A 17,698-nucleotide genomic window follows, 5' to 3' on the forward strand; every position below is an offset into this window, starting at 1 on the left:
TCTCAGTTGCATTTATTGGTCCAACATTTCACATATTGTGAGTAAACATCACCTGAAATCTTACAGTTTTATCACAAACATTACAAAAGTGGTGAGATGAAGAATTCATAGGAGTCCTGGACTACAATGTTGTCACTTTTATTTTTGTAATATCACACTCAATTTAAAATGAAGGGCAATATCTGGTGAGACTCAGTTGATAACGTATTGAAAATGTAATTCAAAACTTTTATTTAGTAAAAGTGTTCAAACTTTATCTGCCCTTTCAGAATTTATCCTTAAAAAAGGTCTTTGGTCGTCAGCCTGTAAACACTCGCAGCCTGGACGCTGCCTGGTTCAAAAAGGCACTACGAGGTTGATTGTACTCCAGCACCACGCCGGGAGTTGTGAGTGAATGGAGGTAGTGACATGAGCTTCTCTCTCTGGGAAACCCGAACATTCACGTCCCTCGCAGCCACCGGTCCCTCAAAGTGTTGCAGCATTAGTGTGAAGTAAGGTTGGTGTTGCAGTGTACATTTGGTTTTCCTAACAGATTTCTCTTCATGCAGAGAAGGGCAGCGGTCACGGACTGAGTTTTCATGCACAGAGAAGGTTAACTAGTGATTGAATAAGTTCTGTATTATTCTGGCTGAGCAGCGAGGCTCTTATAGGAGCTGCTGCCATGTTTGTGGCTTGTATCTCCACCTGGTCATCAGTTTTGATGCTCACCTGTAAAAAGCCTTTCTAAGCTCCACATTTCTCTCTGTATGTAAACCCGGTCAGTGTCTCTGGTTCTGATCCGACTCCTGTGTCTCCCTCCCTTCTTCTGCTGTACTTCCTGTCAGCAGGGTTTTAACTGTGCACTCTGTCCTCCAGCGCCTTCAGCTCGGCCTCCACCTGAGCCGGCAGGTCGGCTCCGACCTGCTGGGTGAAGTAGGCTCTCAGCTCCTTGGTCTCCTTCTGCCAGAAAGGCTCGGGCACGTCGAACAGGGCGCCCATATCCACCTTGCCGCCGAGGCCTTTGGTTTCGATGGCGCCGTCGACCGGCAGCCAGCCGATGATGCTCTTCTTGGCCGCCTCGTCCTCCCTCTCCCTGCCGCAGCGCTTGAAGATCCACTCCAGCACGCGGGCGTTTTCGCCGAAGCCGGGCCAGAGGAAGGCGCCGCTCGCCGGGTCTTTCCTGAACCAGTTGACGTGGAAGATCTTGGGCAGGTGAGTCGGCGCCTTTCGGCTCTGCATGCTCAGCCGGTGAGCGAGATAGTCGCCAAAGTTGTAGCCAAAGAACGGACGCATGGCGAAGGGGTCGTGCGTGATCATCTTGCCTGAAGCAAAAACAGTTGAATACTTTGTAAATGTGATGAAGCTTCAGTTTAGTTTATTGAGTTTATTTATAAGAGGGAGCATGTACAAAATACATTCATCTCAAAAAGATGCTTTGTACCACATCTAGCTACGAGCTCATTTCTATCTGCAGTCCCTGGAGAGGTGAAAGGAAACAATACAACTCAGAGCGAGATACAATCATGCATGTATCCAAAATGTATAAAAACAGGTTGTCAAATGTGAAATGATTATTTAAAATGAACTTTTTAGCTTCACGGGTGAAGAAACCTCTGCAGGTTTTTAGATTGACGTCGAGCTCGTTTGATTCATGAAAAGTTCATTTAAAGTCCGTGTCTGACCATTGTCTTAAAATACATCATCAACAGAAGGATTCTGGATCAACCTGAAGCTCAACAGAGCATCATGTGGATTTTCGTACCTTTATGCTCAGCAGCTGCTGTGACCTCTGACCTCATCGAGGCTCCGACGAACACACCGTGCTGCCAGTTGAAAGACTCGTAGACCAGAGGGACTCCTGACAACATCAGCATTTCATCATGTTTACTGCACAGCTTCTGTCCGTTGTAAATGTTCTTGTGCTGATATGAAACTGGTGTTTATGCTGTAATGACTCAAACTTATATTACGTTAAAGAAGAAGACAGAAACATCGTGTTGCATCAGGCAGACCGTGCACAGTGTACTTAAATACTTGAAGTCACTTCAAAAGCTTTTCCAGGATATAAAAACTGTCTAATTAGAAATAATCTACCTGTAGAAACAAAGAAAGAAAAGAAGGATTCTCCACATTTTTACTGCTTCTTTTTCCCTCTAATTCTAATACGAGGTCAAAGTAAAAAAACCTCTTCATCTGTGTCGTCGACACCAACCTTCAGGCCTCCTGCCACCGAAGATGATGGCGTCAATGGGAACGCCCTCCTCGCTCTCCCACTGGGGGTCGATGATGGGACACTGAGCCGCCGGGGCGCAGAAGCGGGAGTTGGGGTGAGCGCAGGGTGTCGAGCTTCCTGTGTAGAAAGAGGACAGTTTGTTCTACCTTCAGCGTTCATAGTGTTATTTAATGTGAGAGATTGGATCCAGAACTTATCTGCTGTCTGCTGTTTATCTCAGTTCATACTGTGTCTGATCTTCACAAACAGTTCCTCTCAGCGAGCTCCAAACTTCAAAAAAATGTTGAGCAAAGTGGTCTTAAGAGTGAGTTAGTAAACTTCTTAGAGCAACTCTGAAACCCTTATCTTAGTGAGATGTAGCTGACACCGTTGCTAGGTAGGATACGTCCTTCTAAAAGATGTGATTGGCTAATAAAATAAAAAGCTCTGTGTTAACGGGCACAGAACGGACAGTGACCTCCAGTGGAAATGAAATGAACTGCATCCTATTAAGAGGCTGTGAAAGTGCTGCAAGTGTTTGTTTGCTCTCTGCTGATGAAGGATGTGACAGACTCGAGTCATCACTGCTGCACTGCAGCATTTTTACAACTGATAAATATCTCATTACCGTGATCATTTTCAATTCTGGTGTTATTATGTTATTGCATTAAGTTGGAGAAATGAGCGTGTTTCTAATTATTTCAATCACAAACATAATCAAAGCATTATATAATCTTCAGTGTTTCATCAATTTACTGTCATTCAGTGTTCGAAGAATATTTCTTATAAATCTTACTTTCGCAAAAAAAAAAAGTCCTCCTCCCTGCTCACCACAGTTTTTCACCACAAAATGATGTGAATAACTTTTATCTTTAAAATGATCTACTCTGAACTTTAAGTTGAAATTCTTAGAAAACCTTCTTTATTTTTGGTCACTTGGAGTAACTTTTAGTACAAGAAATCTTTTTTATTATGTCGATCCGTTTCCAAACATGACATCGCTTTGGTTTACCACTAGGTGGCACTGTATACACTACAACTGTTCAGTACACACTTCAAATGGGACTAATGATAATAAGTCTCTGTTAACAATGAAACAAACACCTGATTAAAGCTGAAATGATGCGCGCGCGCGTGTGTGTGTGTGTGTGTGTGTGTGTGTTTGGTTTCAACAGGACACAAAAGAAGCAGACTCTGTCAACATGGTCGAGGTTCAGGCATCATGAAGCTACAAGAAGAGGAGGAAGATGTCGAGCTCTTCGTCAACAGACTGATTTATTATCTTTCTCTCTTATTTCTGTCTGCACATGTTATTAATGATATTTTAGTGGATCGCAGCATCATCCAGGCCTGTACATATGACATAATACTGCTTTGTAGAAGGTGAACTAAAGAGGAACATTTTAAGATAAAATCTTTGTAATATAAAGTTCTTGTTTCTCTGTGGAGCTCAAACAAAGTTCATGTTTTCTTCTTTTTATGGAGCAAACTCAAAATTAAACACATCTTCATCAATAATCTGTAAATTTTGCATGTTTTGTCTTCTATTCACGTTTTTTTCAATAAATTTAAGGTTAAAACAATTTCCTCACTTTGTGTTTCTTTTTTTACAACAATTGACAACAGGACAGTTAAAAGTACATATTGGTGATGAAGAGAATGAAGAAGAAGAAGATGAAGAAGTGTACATTTAATGACTGATCTGCTGACAGACGTGAATCCTCGGTGCTCAGGTGTTCAGTGAGTCGGTGTGGTGCAAGTTTAATGAAGTTTTGATACTAAAATGTTATCAAATATAAATTGTGTGTGTGTGTGTGTGTGTGTGTGTGTGTGTGTGTGTGTGTGTGTGTGTGTCATAGAGAAGTGGTTGGATGAATGATGATAACTTCATTAGAATAAGCTGAGTCCTTCAAGTAAACAGGAAGTTGGTTCTTTGTGTTCTGCAGGATTCTCACTGTGACTGCAGCCACGTTGTTTCATAAGTTTCTTCATCATGTCGATACAAGAATTATTTCTATTGATCACATTTGGTTTTTATTCATTTATATGAAAGACTTTGCTTCTGCTGTTTGTTGGCTGAAATTTATTGACAAGTGAAAAATAATCAAACACATTAACTCTGCGCTGCATGAAGTTCACAGTTCTCAACTTTTTCTAATAATATTTCTCATTAACATCTGAGAAAACTTCAACAAATTCCTCATCTGATCTGCAGTCAGTCATTTTTCCTTCAAACTCGTCAGGTGCTCTGAAAGCAAAACACACTTCATTTAAATATAAGAAACGTAGCATCAACTAGAGTTTTGTTTTCTTTGATTTGATGCCATTTAAACTAAAGTCATCAGTTTGTGTCACCAGGAGACATTGAAATGTTCATAGTTCAATCATTTATAATCTGTCATCCTTGTAATCATCAATAGTTAACAGGGAACTACAAATATAAATCTTCTTTACTTAGCAGTGTTTAAAAAGCAACACAAGTTACATTCATGTTAAAACAGATTTCCTGCAGAAGAAACAGCAGTTCGTTCAAACTAAACTAAACATGTTCAACATATTACACATCTGACTGTTAAATCTACTGTTCAGCAGACAGATGAAGGTCAGACATGTGATTAAAACCATGTTTGAGAATGAATACGTCATTCACACCCTGCTGAGCTCAAGATGCCCCAAAAAGGTGACTTCCTCTTTGACAGAGTCGGAGCAGGAAGGATGACGACTTCGTGGAACAACAAGTCTCTTTGCTTTTACATGACAGCAAACAAACAGTGAAGTTGGTTATTTGATCGGCGGCTGATCAACTCAACTTCTTTCTCCGTTTGAGCTGCAGATTCATTCAGTAAAAAAACTACATTTGTTCATACTTTACATTTTTAACCTGAGAGAAAACACATTTTATATTTTATGAATTAGTTTTACTGAAATAAATCTCAAATAAATTTCCGGCTGCTTCTGTAAAATTTAAACTGTAACATCAAGAAGTAATTTGGGTGATTGAGATTCTGAAATTTTGAAAACTTTCAACAGATGTTAGTAATCGTCATTTCTAACACAAACATCTGGTTGTTTGGGGAAATTTTCTGGTTTGAATGTCTGAATTTGATGTTGTTTTAAAAATGTCAATACTTTGTTAAAATTGTTCTTTGATTAAGACACTAAAATACAACATGGTTTTCTTCTTTTTCCAGTCTGGAGATGAATTTCCTGGCAGCTCTGTCTGTGAACGTGGTGACAGTCAACATGTTACTGAGTGTCTTCTTTCTTCCAGGTGAGCTGTTTGTTCACTCACTTTTATTTACAGACTCGCATCATTCAAACTTTCTAACATTTGAAAGGACATTTTTTTAAAGGACTCATACATGTTGCAGGATTGTAGTTTATATATAAAGAACTTGTGTTAATCATTATTCTGATTTTACAGGTGTTTTGGCTGCTTGTCTTAATCATACAGACCTCGACATCACTGCACCAAAGCAGATGGAAGCACTGAGTGGATCCTGTTTGCAAATCCCTTGTTCTTTTACACCAAAACCATCGACACCATCGACACCATCATTTAACAGCACAAGAGAAACCTTTGTAGTGTGGATTAAAAATAATCAAAATATCTTCACCAGTCAACATAATGTAGTTTTCAACAGTAGTGGGAACGTTTCCAAATATCCAATGAAAATTACTGGAAACTTGAATGAAACAAACTGCACCACTCTGTTCTCTAATTTAAGTACAAATCATTCAGACAAATACTTCTTCAGAATTGAGAACTGGCCATTCAGGGCAACAGCTGTTTGTGATCCTCTTCAAATAACAGTTAAAGGTAACAAAGTTTTGTTTTTATTAATCTATTATATTATTTTTCAGAATAAAATGTGAAATAAGGAGAAGTTTTAATTTAAAAGACCAAACACCATGAATATAATCTTCACTGTGAAATTAAACATGAACTGTAGGATTATCAGCAGTATCAGTGAAGATCCTGCTGGGACACAGTATACATTAAACAATATTTGATTTTAATATCTTCAATCCTTCACATTTATCATCACTTTTTATGTGTAGGATCAAATAATTTACAGTGTTTGGCCAAGTCTTTGTTATTTGTCTAGTGTCTAGTAAATGTGCTTTATATTACTGTGTAAAATCTGTTTCATCTGAAACCACAGATTCTCCTTGGAAACCCAGAATTGAAATCTCAGGTGATCTGAAGGAGAAGAAGTCTGTCACTATCACCTGCTCAGCTTTCACTCCCTGTCCACACTCCCCTCCTCAACTCACCTGGACTCTCCAACAAGACTCTCACAACAACATGGAGGAAAACACAGATGGAACCTTTACAACTAAAATCCAGGAGACCGTCACTCTGTCAGACTCACATGATGGAAACAACATCAGCTGCTCTGCCAGATATCCTGTGAATGAAGATTTCAAGACAGCAGAGACAGAAGTGACTCTCAATGTTTCATGTGAGACGACCAGAGTTTGTTACTGGATCCTGTCAGCACGTCATGATTCATGTCAGCTGTTTCTGATGAATAAAATCTGTCACTTTCTCCTCAGATGCTCCTAAAGACACCTCAGCATCCATCAGTCCATCAGGTTTGGTGTCAGCAGGCAGCTCGGTGAATCTCACCTGCTCCAGCAGAGCCAAGCCTCCCGTCAGCAGCTTCACCTGGTTCAAGAGCAGCACAGATGGACCCATGAAAGTATCTGAAGGAGAGATTTACAGCTTCAAGATGACCAGTGAGACAGATACAGAAAGTTATTACTGTGTGGCCGCAAATATTTTTGGTAATCAGACGTCATCGTGGATTCATGTGAATAATGCAGGTAAATACAAAACTGAATCTGCTCTCTTCTCTTCTGCTGCTGTAGAGTTCAATTATGTTTTGTTTTAATCCATTATAGAGCATTTTAATATATTAATATAAAATCAGTGAAAACCCAATTTATTTACTTAAATCTATTAACTTTCCCAAGTATTTTGTCTGTATTCTTTTAGTCACTTAGTCTCATTTTTCCAGGAACAGGGAGCTTTCCACTATGGCTTCTACTTATTGTGAAGAGTACTTTCATTACTCTCATCCCTCTGGTTGTCTGTATTTGGTAAGTATCATAAATTAAAGCATCTGAATGTTGAAGGTGTTTAAGGTGAGAGCATCATAAATAGGTGAAATGGAAATTTGGTTCCTCACATTAAATTTGTTTACCATCAAACAAACATATCATGGAAGTTGTTTTTTGTAGGCGACTTGCTGTTTGATTTATAAACATCAGTCCTCCTTTAGTTTCCCCCACAACCTCCACCAGTTGATTTCAATAAGATGTTTGTCACTGATGCACATTGAATAATGTATGTTTTATACCAACCTTTACTCTCTCACTCTATATATAATTACTATGACAGCTCTCTCATGTTTTCCAGCTGGTTCAAGTCCAAATATTCAACTCGTCAACAGACTCAGGTGAGAAAATGCAAAACTTTTTGTTGTACAGTGCTGCACTGTTTTAATTGCACTCTACGAATGTAAATGATGTGAATAGTAAGCAGAACATTATTGAGGTTACTGAGCAGAGACATAGAAAATGTGACAAAACAGCCTGTTAACAACACTGTGGGTGGAAACGTTGAGCAACAACCCATAAAAGACTGAACAAGCCAAACATCAGTCGACTGTTTCTGTCCGTTTCAGGATGCCATCAGGAAGCTGGTTTAAGAACAGTAGCAACTAGTCCTCATGCACATCAGACACATTTATTATTTTAGGCTTTTACATGATTTATAGTAGTCTGGATGAACCAACTGTGACTCACAGCTTCAGTTTTCTTCATTGTGGTAACCGACTGGTAATTAGTGACCGAGCACCGATGATGTGTGTGTGTGTGTGTGTGTGTGTGTGTGTGTGTGTGTGTGTGTGTGTGTGTGTGTGTGTGTGTGTGTGTGTGTGTGTGTGTGTGTGTGTGTGTGTGTGCGTGTGTGTTTGGTTTCAACAGGACACCAAAGAAGCAGACTATGTCAACATGGTCGAGGTTCAGACATCATGAAGCTCCAAGGAGAGGAGGAAGATGTCGAGCTCTTCGTCAACAGACTGATTTATTATCTTTATCTCTTATTTCTGTCTGCACATGTTATTAATGATATTTTAGTGGATTGCAGCATCATCCAGGCCTGTACATATGACATAATACTGCTTTGTAGAAGGTGAACTAAAGAGGAACATTTTAAGATAAAATCTTTGTAATATAAAGTTCTTGTTTCTCTGTGGAGCTCAAACAAAGTTAATGTTTTCTTCCTTTTATGTAGCAAACTCAAAATTAAACACAGCTTCATCAATAATCTGTAAATTTGGCATGTTTTGTCTTCTATTCACGTTTCTTTCAATACATTTAAGGTTAAAACAATTTCCTCACTTTGTGTTTCTTTATTTACAATAATTGACAACAGGACAGTTAAAAGTAGATATTGGTGATGAAGAGCATGAAGAAGAAGAAGAAGTGTACATTTACTGACTGATCTGCTGACAGACATGAATCCTCGGTGCTCAGGTGTTCAGTGAGTCGGTGTGGTGCAAGTTTAATGTAGTTTTGATACTAAAAATGTTATCAAATATAAATTGAGTGTGTGTGTGTGTGTGTGTGTGTGTGTGTGTGTGTGTGTGTGTGTGTGTGTGTGTGTGTGTGTGTGTGTGTAGGTGTCATAGAGAAGTGGTTGGATGAATGATGATGACTTCATTAGAATAAGCTGAGTCCTTCAAGTAAACAGGAAGTTGGTTCTTTGTGTTCTGCAGGATTCTCACTGTGACTGCAGCCACGTTGTTTCATAAGTTTCTTCATCATGTCGACACAAGAATTATTTCTATTGATCACATTTGGTTTTTATTCATTTATATGAAAGACTTTGCTTCTGCTGTTTGTTGGCTGAAATTTATTGACAAGTGAAAAACAATCAAACACATTAACTCTGCGCTGCATGAAGTTCACAGCTCTCAACTTTTTCTAATAATATTTCTCATTAACATCTGAGAAAACTTCAATAAATTCCTCATCTGATCTGCAGTCAGTCATTTTTCCTTCAAGCTCGTCAGGTGCTCTGAAAGCAAAACACACTTCATTTAAATATAAGAAACGTAGCATCAACTAGAGTTTTGTTTTCTTTGATTTGATGCCATTTAAACTAAAGTCAGCAGTTTGTGTCACCAGGAGACATTGAAATGTTCATAGTTCAATCATTTATAATCTGTCATCCTTGTAATCATCAATAGTTAACAGGGAACTATAAATATAAATCTTCTTTACTTAGCAGAGTTTAAAAAGCAACACAAGTTACATTCATGTTAAAACAGATTTCCTGCAGAAGAAACAGCAGTTCGTTCAAACTAAACTAAACATGTTCAACATATTACACATCTGACTGTTAAATCTACTGTTCAGCAGACAGATGAAGGTCAGACATGTGATTAAAACCATGTTTGAGAATGAATACGTCATTCACACCCTGCTGAGCTCAAGATGCCCCAAAAAGGTGACTTCCTCTTTGACAGAGTCGGAGCAGGAAGGATGAAGACTTCGTGGAACAACAAGTCTCTTTGCTTTTACATGACAGCAAACAAACAGGGAAGTTGGTTATTTGATCGGCAGCTGATCAACTCAACTTCTTTCTCCGTTTGAGCTGCAGATTCATTCGGTAAGAAAACTACATTTTTGCATATTTTACATTTTTAACCTGAGAGAAAACACATTTTATATTTTATTAATTGCTTCTGTAAAATTTAAACTGTAACATCAAGAAGTAAATTTGGGTTATTTAGATTTTGAAATTTTGAAAACTTTCAACAGATGTTAGTAATCGTCATTTCTAACACAAACAACTGGTTGTTTGGGGCAATTTTCTGGTTTGAATGTCTGAATTTGATGTTGCTTTAAAAATGTCAATACTTTGTTAAAATTGTTCTTTGATTAAGACACTAAAATACAACATGGTTTTCTTCTTTTTCCAGTCTGGAGATGAATTTCCTGGCAGCTCTGTCTGTGAACGTGGTGACAGTCAACATGTTACTGAGTGTCTTCTTTCTTCCAGGTGAGCTGTTTGTTCACTCACTTTTATTTACAGACTCGCATCATTCAAACTTTCTAATATTTGAAAGGACATTTTTTAAAGGACTCATACATGTTGCAGGATTGTAGTTTATATATAAAGAACTTGTGTTAATCATTATTCTGATTTTACAGGTGTTCTGGCTGATTGTGATAAGATATCATACCTCGACATCACTGCACCAAAGCAGATGGAAGCACTGAGTGGATCCTGTTTGCAAATCCCTTGTTCTTTTACACCACAACCATCGACACCATCGACACCATCATTTGACAGCACAAGAGAAACCTTTGGAGTGTGGATTAAAACTTCAGATATCTCTAAATATTCTCATGTAGTTTTCAACAGTAGTGGGAAAGTTTCCAAAAGTCCAATGAAAATTACTGGAAACTTGAATGAAACAAACTGCACCACTCTGTTCTCTAATTTAAGTACAAATCATTCAGACAAATACTTCTTCAGAATTGAGAACTGGCCGTTCAGGGCAACAGCGTTTTGTGATCCTCTTCAAATAACAGTTAAAGGTAACAAAGTTTTGTTTTTATCAATCTATTATATATTTGTTGAGAATAAAATGTGAAATAAGGAGAAGTTTTAATTTAAAAGAGCAAACACCATGAATATAATCTACACTGTGAAATTAAACATGAACTGTAGGATTATCAGCAGTATCAGTGAAGATCCTGCTGGGACACAGTATACATTAAACAATCTTTGATTTTAATATCTTCAATCCTTCACATTTATCATCACTTTTTTACGTGTAGGATCAAATAATGTACAGTGTTTGGCCAAGTCTTTGTTATTTGTCTAGTGTCTACTAAATGTGCTTTATATTACTGTGTAAAATCTGTTTCATCTGAAACCACAGATTCTCCTTGGAAACCCAGAATTGAAATCTCAGGTGATCTGAAGGAGAAGAAGTCTGTCACTATCACCTGCTCAGCTTTCACTCCCTGTCCACACTCCCCTCCTCAACTCACCTGGACTCTCCAACAAGACTCTCACAACAACATGGAGGAAAACACAGATGGAACCTTTACAACTAAAATCCAGGAGACCGTCACTCTGTCAGACTCACATGATGGAGACATCAGCTGCTCTGCCAGATATCCTGTGATTGAAGGAGATTTCAAGACAGCAGAGACAGAAGTGACTCTCAATGTTTCATGTGAGACGACCAGAGTTTGTTACTGGATCCTGTCAGCACGTCATGATTCATGTCAGCTGTTTCTAATGAATAAAATCTGTCACTTTCTCCTCAGATGCTCCTAAAGACACCTCAGCATCCATCAGTCCATCAGGTTTGGTGTCAGCAGGCAGCTCGGTGAATCTCACCTGCTCCAGCAGAGCCAAGCCTCCCGTCAGCAGCTTCACCTGGTTCAAGAACAGCACAGATGGACCCATGAAAGTAGCTGAAGGAGAGATTTACAGCTTCAAGATGACCAATGAGACAGATACAGAAAGTTATTACTGTGTGGCCGCAAATATTTTTGGTAATCTGACGTCATCGTGGATTCATGTGAATAATGCAGGTAAATGCAAAACTGAATCTTCTCTCTTCTCTTCTGCTGCTGTATAGTTCAGTTATGTTTTGTTTTAATCCATTTTAGAGTATTTTAATATATTAATACAAAATCAGTGAAAACTCAATTTATTTACATAAATCTATTAACTTTTCCAAGTATTTTGTCTGTATTCTTTTAGATATTAGTCTCATTTTTCCAGGAACAGGGAGCTTTCCAATATGGCTTCTACTTATTACAGGGAGCACTGTCATTATTCTCCTACTGGTTGTCTGTATTTGGTAAGTATCATAAATTAAAGCATCTGAATGTTGAAGGTGTTTAAGGTGAGAGCATCATAAATAGGTGATATGGAAATTTGGTTCGTCACATTAAATTTGTTTACCATCAAACAAACATATCATGCAAGTTGTTTTTTGTATTCGACTTGCTGTTTGATTTATAAACGTCAGTCCTCCTTTAGTTTCCCCCACAACCTCCACCAGTTGATTTCAATAAGATGTTTGTCACTGATGCACATTGAATAATGTATGTTTTATACCAACCTTTACTCTCTCTCACTCTATATATAATTACTATGACAGCTCTCTCATGTTTTCCAGCTGGTTCAAGTGCAAATATTCAACACGTCAACAGACTCAGGTGAGAAAATGCGAAACTTTTTGGTGTACAGTGCTGCACTGTTTTAATTGCACTCTACGAATGTAAATGACGTGAATAGTAAGCAGAACATTATTGAGGTTACTGAGCAGAGACATAGAAAATGTGACAAAACAGCCTGATAGCAAATCGTTAGTGCGTATGAGTGGCGGCCGGTTTAGGCGCGAGCTGATTGGTTGAAATTAACCCGAGGTCTCCGCCAACTCTGGATGGAACAACTACAAACCATCGGGGTTGTTTGCAGACCTGTATTCATGCAGTGAAATAGCTTCGGGTTCGCACCAGGCCAGATGTATACACCAGCAGAAGTACTTTAAATCTGCTCAGTAACTAAATGTAAACCATTGAAGAGCAGGTCGATGTTCATCAGGTGTTTGAACCAAATATTAAATAACTGTGAGGTGTGTTAACTTAACAAATATGACATTAGCTCTCTAATTTCTGACCCATTTACAGTGAAATGCAACAGAAGCATTGATGCAGTTGATACATCGGACCTGATGATGACGGATTCATCTCCCAACATTTCTAATTCAGTACATTTTCCCCTCAGAGTCAAACAAGGGAGGAGTTTGCTCTTCAAGTGCCGGCCAATGTAAAAGAGGAGGAGATCCATTATGAAGATGTCAGCTTCTCCAGGCAGAGACCTGAACGTCTCACCGTCTCAGTGCAGGACGGCGGACAGCAGCAGGAGACGGTGTACGCACAGGTCCAAGTGTTGAAGGTAGAGAGGAGCGTTACGCACACAGCTGGTGGTCCAGAGGAGCTCTACGCTCAAGTGAAGAGAAACTGATTTCAGTTTGGGGATCTCATACTGTAACTTTACTTTTTGCTTTTTCAAGATGTTGATGTTAACAGGCCCTTAACGCCCTGCAGCTCACAGGCTTCAGTCAGTTATGATAATATCACAGTTCATATTTGTGTTCAGACCTCGTACAGCTGTTGTACTGCGATAAGTAATCTGCATCTCACATGTACACCAGAAATAAAAGTCTTAAAGCTGTAAACAGGGAACTTAAATATAAATAACAAAAAGCAGCAATGTGAAAGATTAGATTTAGTTTAAATATGTTATTTTTACTGTTATTGTGCCGCTACATCGTTTTAAAAAAAAATGTAAAACAAAAATGCAAGCTACTGCCAAAATAAAGAAGTCACTGCTTCCGCTTTTGAAGATGTTTATTCATTGCACTGTAATAAAAATCTTGGCATACAACTGCAAAACAAAATTCCAAGTAATCTCAGTTGCATTTATTGGTCCAACATTTCACATATTGTGAGTAAACATCACCTGAAATCTTACAGTTTAAACACAAACATTACAAAAGTGGTGAGATGAAGAATTCATAGGAGTCCTGGACTACAATGTTCTCACTTTTATTTTTGTAATATCACACTCAATTTAAAATAAAGGGCAATACCTGGTGAGACTCAGTTGATAACGTATTGAAAATGTAATTCAAAACTTTTATTTAGTAAAAGTGTTCAAACTTTATCTGCGCTTTCTGAATTTATCCTTAAAAAAGGTCTTTGGTCGTCAGCCTGTAAACACTCGCAGCCTGGACGCTGCCTGGTTCAAAAAGGCACTACGAGGTTGATTGTACTCCAGCACCACGCCGGGAGTTGTGAGTGAATGGAGGTAGTGACATGAGCTTCTCTCTCTGGGAAACCCGAACATTCACGTCCCTCGCAGCCACCGGTCCCTCAAAGTGTTGCAGCATTAGTGTGAAGTAAGGTTGGTGTTGCAGTGTACATTTGGTTTTCCTAACAGATTTCTCTTCATGCAGAGAAGGGCAGCGGTCACGGACTGAGTTTTCATGCACAGAGAAGGTTAACTAGTGATTGAATAAGTTCTGTATTATTCTGACTGAGCAGCGAGGCTCTTATAGGAGCTGCTGCCATGTTTGTGGCTTGTATCTCCACCTGGTCATCAGTTTTGATGCTCACCTGTAAAAAGCCTTTCTAAGCTCCACATTTCTCTCTGTATGTAAACCCGGTCAGTGGCTCTGGTTCTGATCCGACTCCTGTGTCTCCCTCCCTTCTTCTGCTGTACTTCCTGTCAGCAGGGTTTTAACTGTGCACTCTGTCCTCCAGCGCCTTCAGCTCGGCCTCCACCTGAGCCGGCAGGTCGGCTCCGACCTGCTGGGTGAAGTAGGCTCTCAGCTCCTTGGTCTCCTTCTGCCAGAAAGGCTCGGGCACGTCGAACAGGGCGCCCATATCCACCTTGCCGCCGAGGCCTTTGGTTTCGATGGCGCCGTCGACCGGCAGCCAGCCGATGATGCTCTTCTTGGCCGCCTCGTCCTCCCTCTCCCTGCCGCAGCGCTTGAAGATCCACTCCAGCACGCGGGCGTTTTCGCCGAAGCCGGGCCAGAGGAAGGCGCCGCTCGCCGGGTCTTTCCTGAACCAGTTGACGTGGAAGATCTTGGGCAGGTGAGTCGGCGCCTTTCGGCTCTGCATGCTCAGCCGGTGAGCGAGGTAGTCGCCAAAGTTGTAGCCGAAGAACGGACGCATGGCGAAGGGGTCGTGCGTGATCATCTTGCCTGAAGGAAAAACAGTTGAATACTTTGTAAATGTGATGAAGCTTCAGTTTAGTTTATTGAGTTTATTTATAAGAGGGAGCATGTACAAAATACATTCATCTCAAAAAGATGCTTTGTACCACATCTAGCTACGAGCTCATTTCTATCTGCAGTCCCTGGAGAGGTGAAAGGAAACAATACAACTCAGAGCGAGATACAATCATGCATGTATCCAAAATGTATAAAAACAGGTTGTCAAATGTAAAATGATTATTTAAAATGAACTTTTTAGCTTCACGGGTGAAGAAACCTCTGCAGGTTTTTAGATTGACGTCGAGCTCGTTTGATTCATGAAAAGTTCATTTAAAGTCCGTGTCTGACCATTGTCTTAAAATACATCATCAACAGAAGGATTCTGGATCAACCTGAAGCTCAACAGAGCATCATGTGGATTTTCGTACCTTTATGCTCAGCAGCTGCTGTGACCTCTGACCTCATCGAGGCTCCGACGAACACACCGTGCTGCCAGTTGAAAGACTCGTAGACCAGAGGGACTCCTGACAACATCAGCATTTCATCATGTTTACTGCACAGCTTCTGTCCGTTATAAATGTTCTTGTGCTGATATGAAACTGGTGTTTATGCTGTAATGACTCAAACTTATATTACGTTAAAGAAGAAGACAGAAACATCGTGTTGCATCAGGCAGACCGTGCACAGTGTACTTAAATACTTGAAGTCACTTCAAAAGCTTTTCCAGGATATAAAAACTGTCTAATTAGAAATAATCTACCTGTAGAAACAAAGAAAGAAAAGAAGGATTCTCCACATTTTTACTGCTTCTTTTTCCCTCTAATTCTAATACGAGGTCAAAGTAAAAAAACCTCTTCATCTGTGTCGTCGACACCAACCTTCAGGCCTCCTGCCACCGAAGATGATGGCGTCAATGGGAACGCCCTCCTCGCTCTCCCACTGGGGGTCGATGATGGGACACTGAGCCGCCGGGGCGCAGAAGCGGGAGTTGGGGTGAGCGCAGGGTGTCGAGCTTCCTGTGTAGAAAGAGGACAGTTTGTTCTACCTTCAGCGTTCATAGTGTTATTTAATGTGAGAGATTGGATCCAGAACTTATCTGCTGTCTGCTGTTTATCTCAGTTCATACTGTGTCTGATCTTCACAAACAGTTCCTCTCAGCGAGCTCCAAACTTCAAAAAAATGTTGAGCAAAGTGGTCTTAAGAGTGAGTTAGTAAACTTCTTAGAGCAACTCTGAAACCCTTATCTTAGTGAGATGTAGCTGACACCGTTGCTAGGTAGGATACGTCCTTCTAAAAGATGTGATTGGCTAATAAAATAAAAAGCTCTGTGTTAACGGGCACAGAACGGACAGTGACCTCCAGTGGAAATGAAATGAACTGCATCCTATTAAGAGGCTGTGAAAGTGCTGCAAGTGTTTGTTTGCTCTCTGCTGATGAAGGATGTGACAGACTCGAGTCATCACTGCTGCACTGCAGCATTTTTACAACTGATAAATATCTCGTTGCTGTGATCATTTTCAATTCTGGTGTTATTATGTTATTGCATTAAGTTGGAGAAGTGAGCGTGTTTCTAATGATTTCAACCACAAACATAATCAAAGCATTATATAATCTTCAGTGTTTCATCAACTTACTGTCATTCAGTGTTCGAAGAATATTTGTTATAAATCTTACTTTAGCAAAAAAAAAAAGTCCTCCTGCCTGCTCATCACAGTTTTTCACCACAAAATGATGTGAATAACTTTTATCTTTAAAATGATCTACTCTGAACATTAAGTTGAAATTCTTAGAAAACCTTCTTTATTTTTGGTCACTTGGAGTAACTTTTAGTACAAGAAATCTTTTTTTATGCTACCAGGTCGACCCATTTCCAAACATGACATCGCTTTGGTTTACCACTAGGTGGCACTGTATACACTACAACTGTTCAGTGCACAATTCAAATGGGACTAATGATAATAAGTCTCTGTTAACAATGAAACAAACACCTGATTAAAGCTAAAATGGTGTGTTGTGTGTGTGTGTGTGTGTGTGTGTGTGTGTGTGTGTGTGTGTGTGTGTTTGGTTTCAACAGGACACAAAAGAAGCAGACTCTGTCAACATGGTCGAGGTTCAGGCATCATGAAGCTACAAGGAGAGGAGGAAGATGTCGAGCTCTTCGTCAACGGACTGATTTATTATCTTTATCTCTTATTTCTGTCTGCACATGTTATTAATGATATTTTAGTGGATCGCAGCATCATCCAGGCCTGTACATATGACATAATACTGCTTTGTAGAAGGTGAACTAAAGAGGAACATTTTAAGATAAAATCTTTGTAATATAAAGTTCTTGTTTCTCTGTGGAGCTCAAACAAATTTAATGTTTTCTTCCTTTTATGGAGCAAACTCAAGATTAAACACAGCTTCATCAATAATCTGTAAATTTTGCATGTTTTGTCTTCTGTTCCAGTTTTTTTCAATAAATTTAAGGTTAAAACAATTTCCTCACTTTGTGTTTCTTTTTTTACAATAATTGACAACAGGACAGTTAAAAGTACATATTGGTGATGAAGAGAATGAAGAAGAAGAAGATGAAGAAGAAGAAGAAGTGTACATTTACTGACTGATCTGCTGATAGACATGAATCCTCGGTGCTCAGGTGTTCAGTGAGTCGGTGTGGTGCAAGTTTAAT

General features: G+C 39.4%; 3 protein-coding genes across 3 annotated transcripts; 1 reads left to right on the forward strand and 2 right to left on the reverse strand.

The window, feature by feature from the left end:
• Positions 1-197: 197 nt before the first annotated feature.
• On the reverse strand, positions 198-2,828 carry LOC138199193 (phosphoenolpyruvate carboxykinase [GTP], mitochondrial-like). Its single transcript, XM_069151129.1, has 4 exons — positions 2,820-2,828; positions 2,192-2,354; positions 1,742-1,837; positions 198-1,301 (listed from the first exon to the last, which is right to left on the reverse strand). Exons 1-4 carry the CDS (start codon positions 2,826-2,828, stop codon positions 832-834), a joined length of 738 nt encoding a protein of 245 aa, XP_069007230.1. The 3' UTR covers positions 198-831.
• A 2,432-nt stretch (positions 2,829-5,260) lies between these two features.
• Positions 5,261-7,343, forward strand: LOC138199412 (sialic acid-binding Ig-like lectin 14). Its single transcript, XM_069151471.1, has 5 exons — positions 5,261-5,462; positions 5,616-6,011; positions 6,358-6,657; positions 6,752-7,021; positions 7,216-7,343. The coding sequence occupies exons 1-5, from the start codon at positions 5,390-5,392 to the stop codon at positions 7,299-7,301; spliced, it is 1,125 nt and encodes a 374-aa protein (XP_069007572.1). The 5' UTR covers positions 5,261-5,389; the 3' UTR covers positions 7,302-7,343.
• A 7,184-nt stretch (positions 7,344-14,527) lies between these two features.
• LOC138199194 (phosphoenolpyruvate carboxykinase [GTP], mitochondrial-like) lies at positions 14,528-16,892 on the reverse strand. Its single transcript, XM_069151130.1, has 4 exons — positions 16,880-16,892; positions 15,903-16,040; positions 15,453-15,548; positions 14,528-15,012 (listed from the first exon to the last, which is right to left on the reverse strand). Exons 1-4 carry the CDS (start codon positions 16,890-16,892, stop codon positions 14,543-14,545), a joined length of 717 nt encoding a protein of 238 aa, XP_069007231.1. The 3' UTR covers positions 14,528-14,542.
• Positions 16,893-17,698: the final 806 nt, after the last annotated feature.

The sequence above is a fragment of the Embiotoca jacksoni genome, unplaced genomic scaffold (genome assembly GCF_022577435.1).
Source record: "Embiotoca jacksoni isolate LCO1_2020_lvr unplaced genomic scaffold, fEmbJac1.0.p SCAF_17, whole genome shotgun sequence".
Taxonomy (NCBI): Eukaryota; Metazoa; Chordata; class Actinopteri; family Embiotocidae; genus Embiotoca; species Embiotoca jacksoni.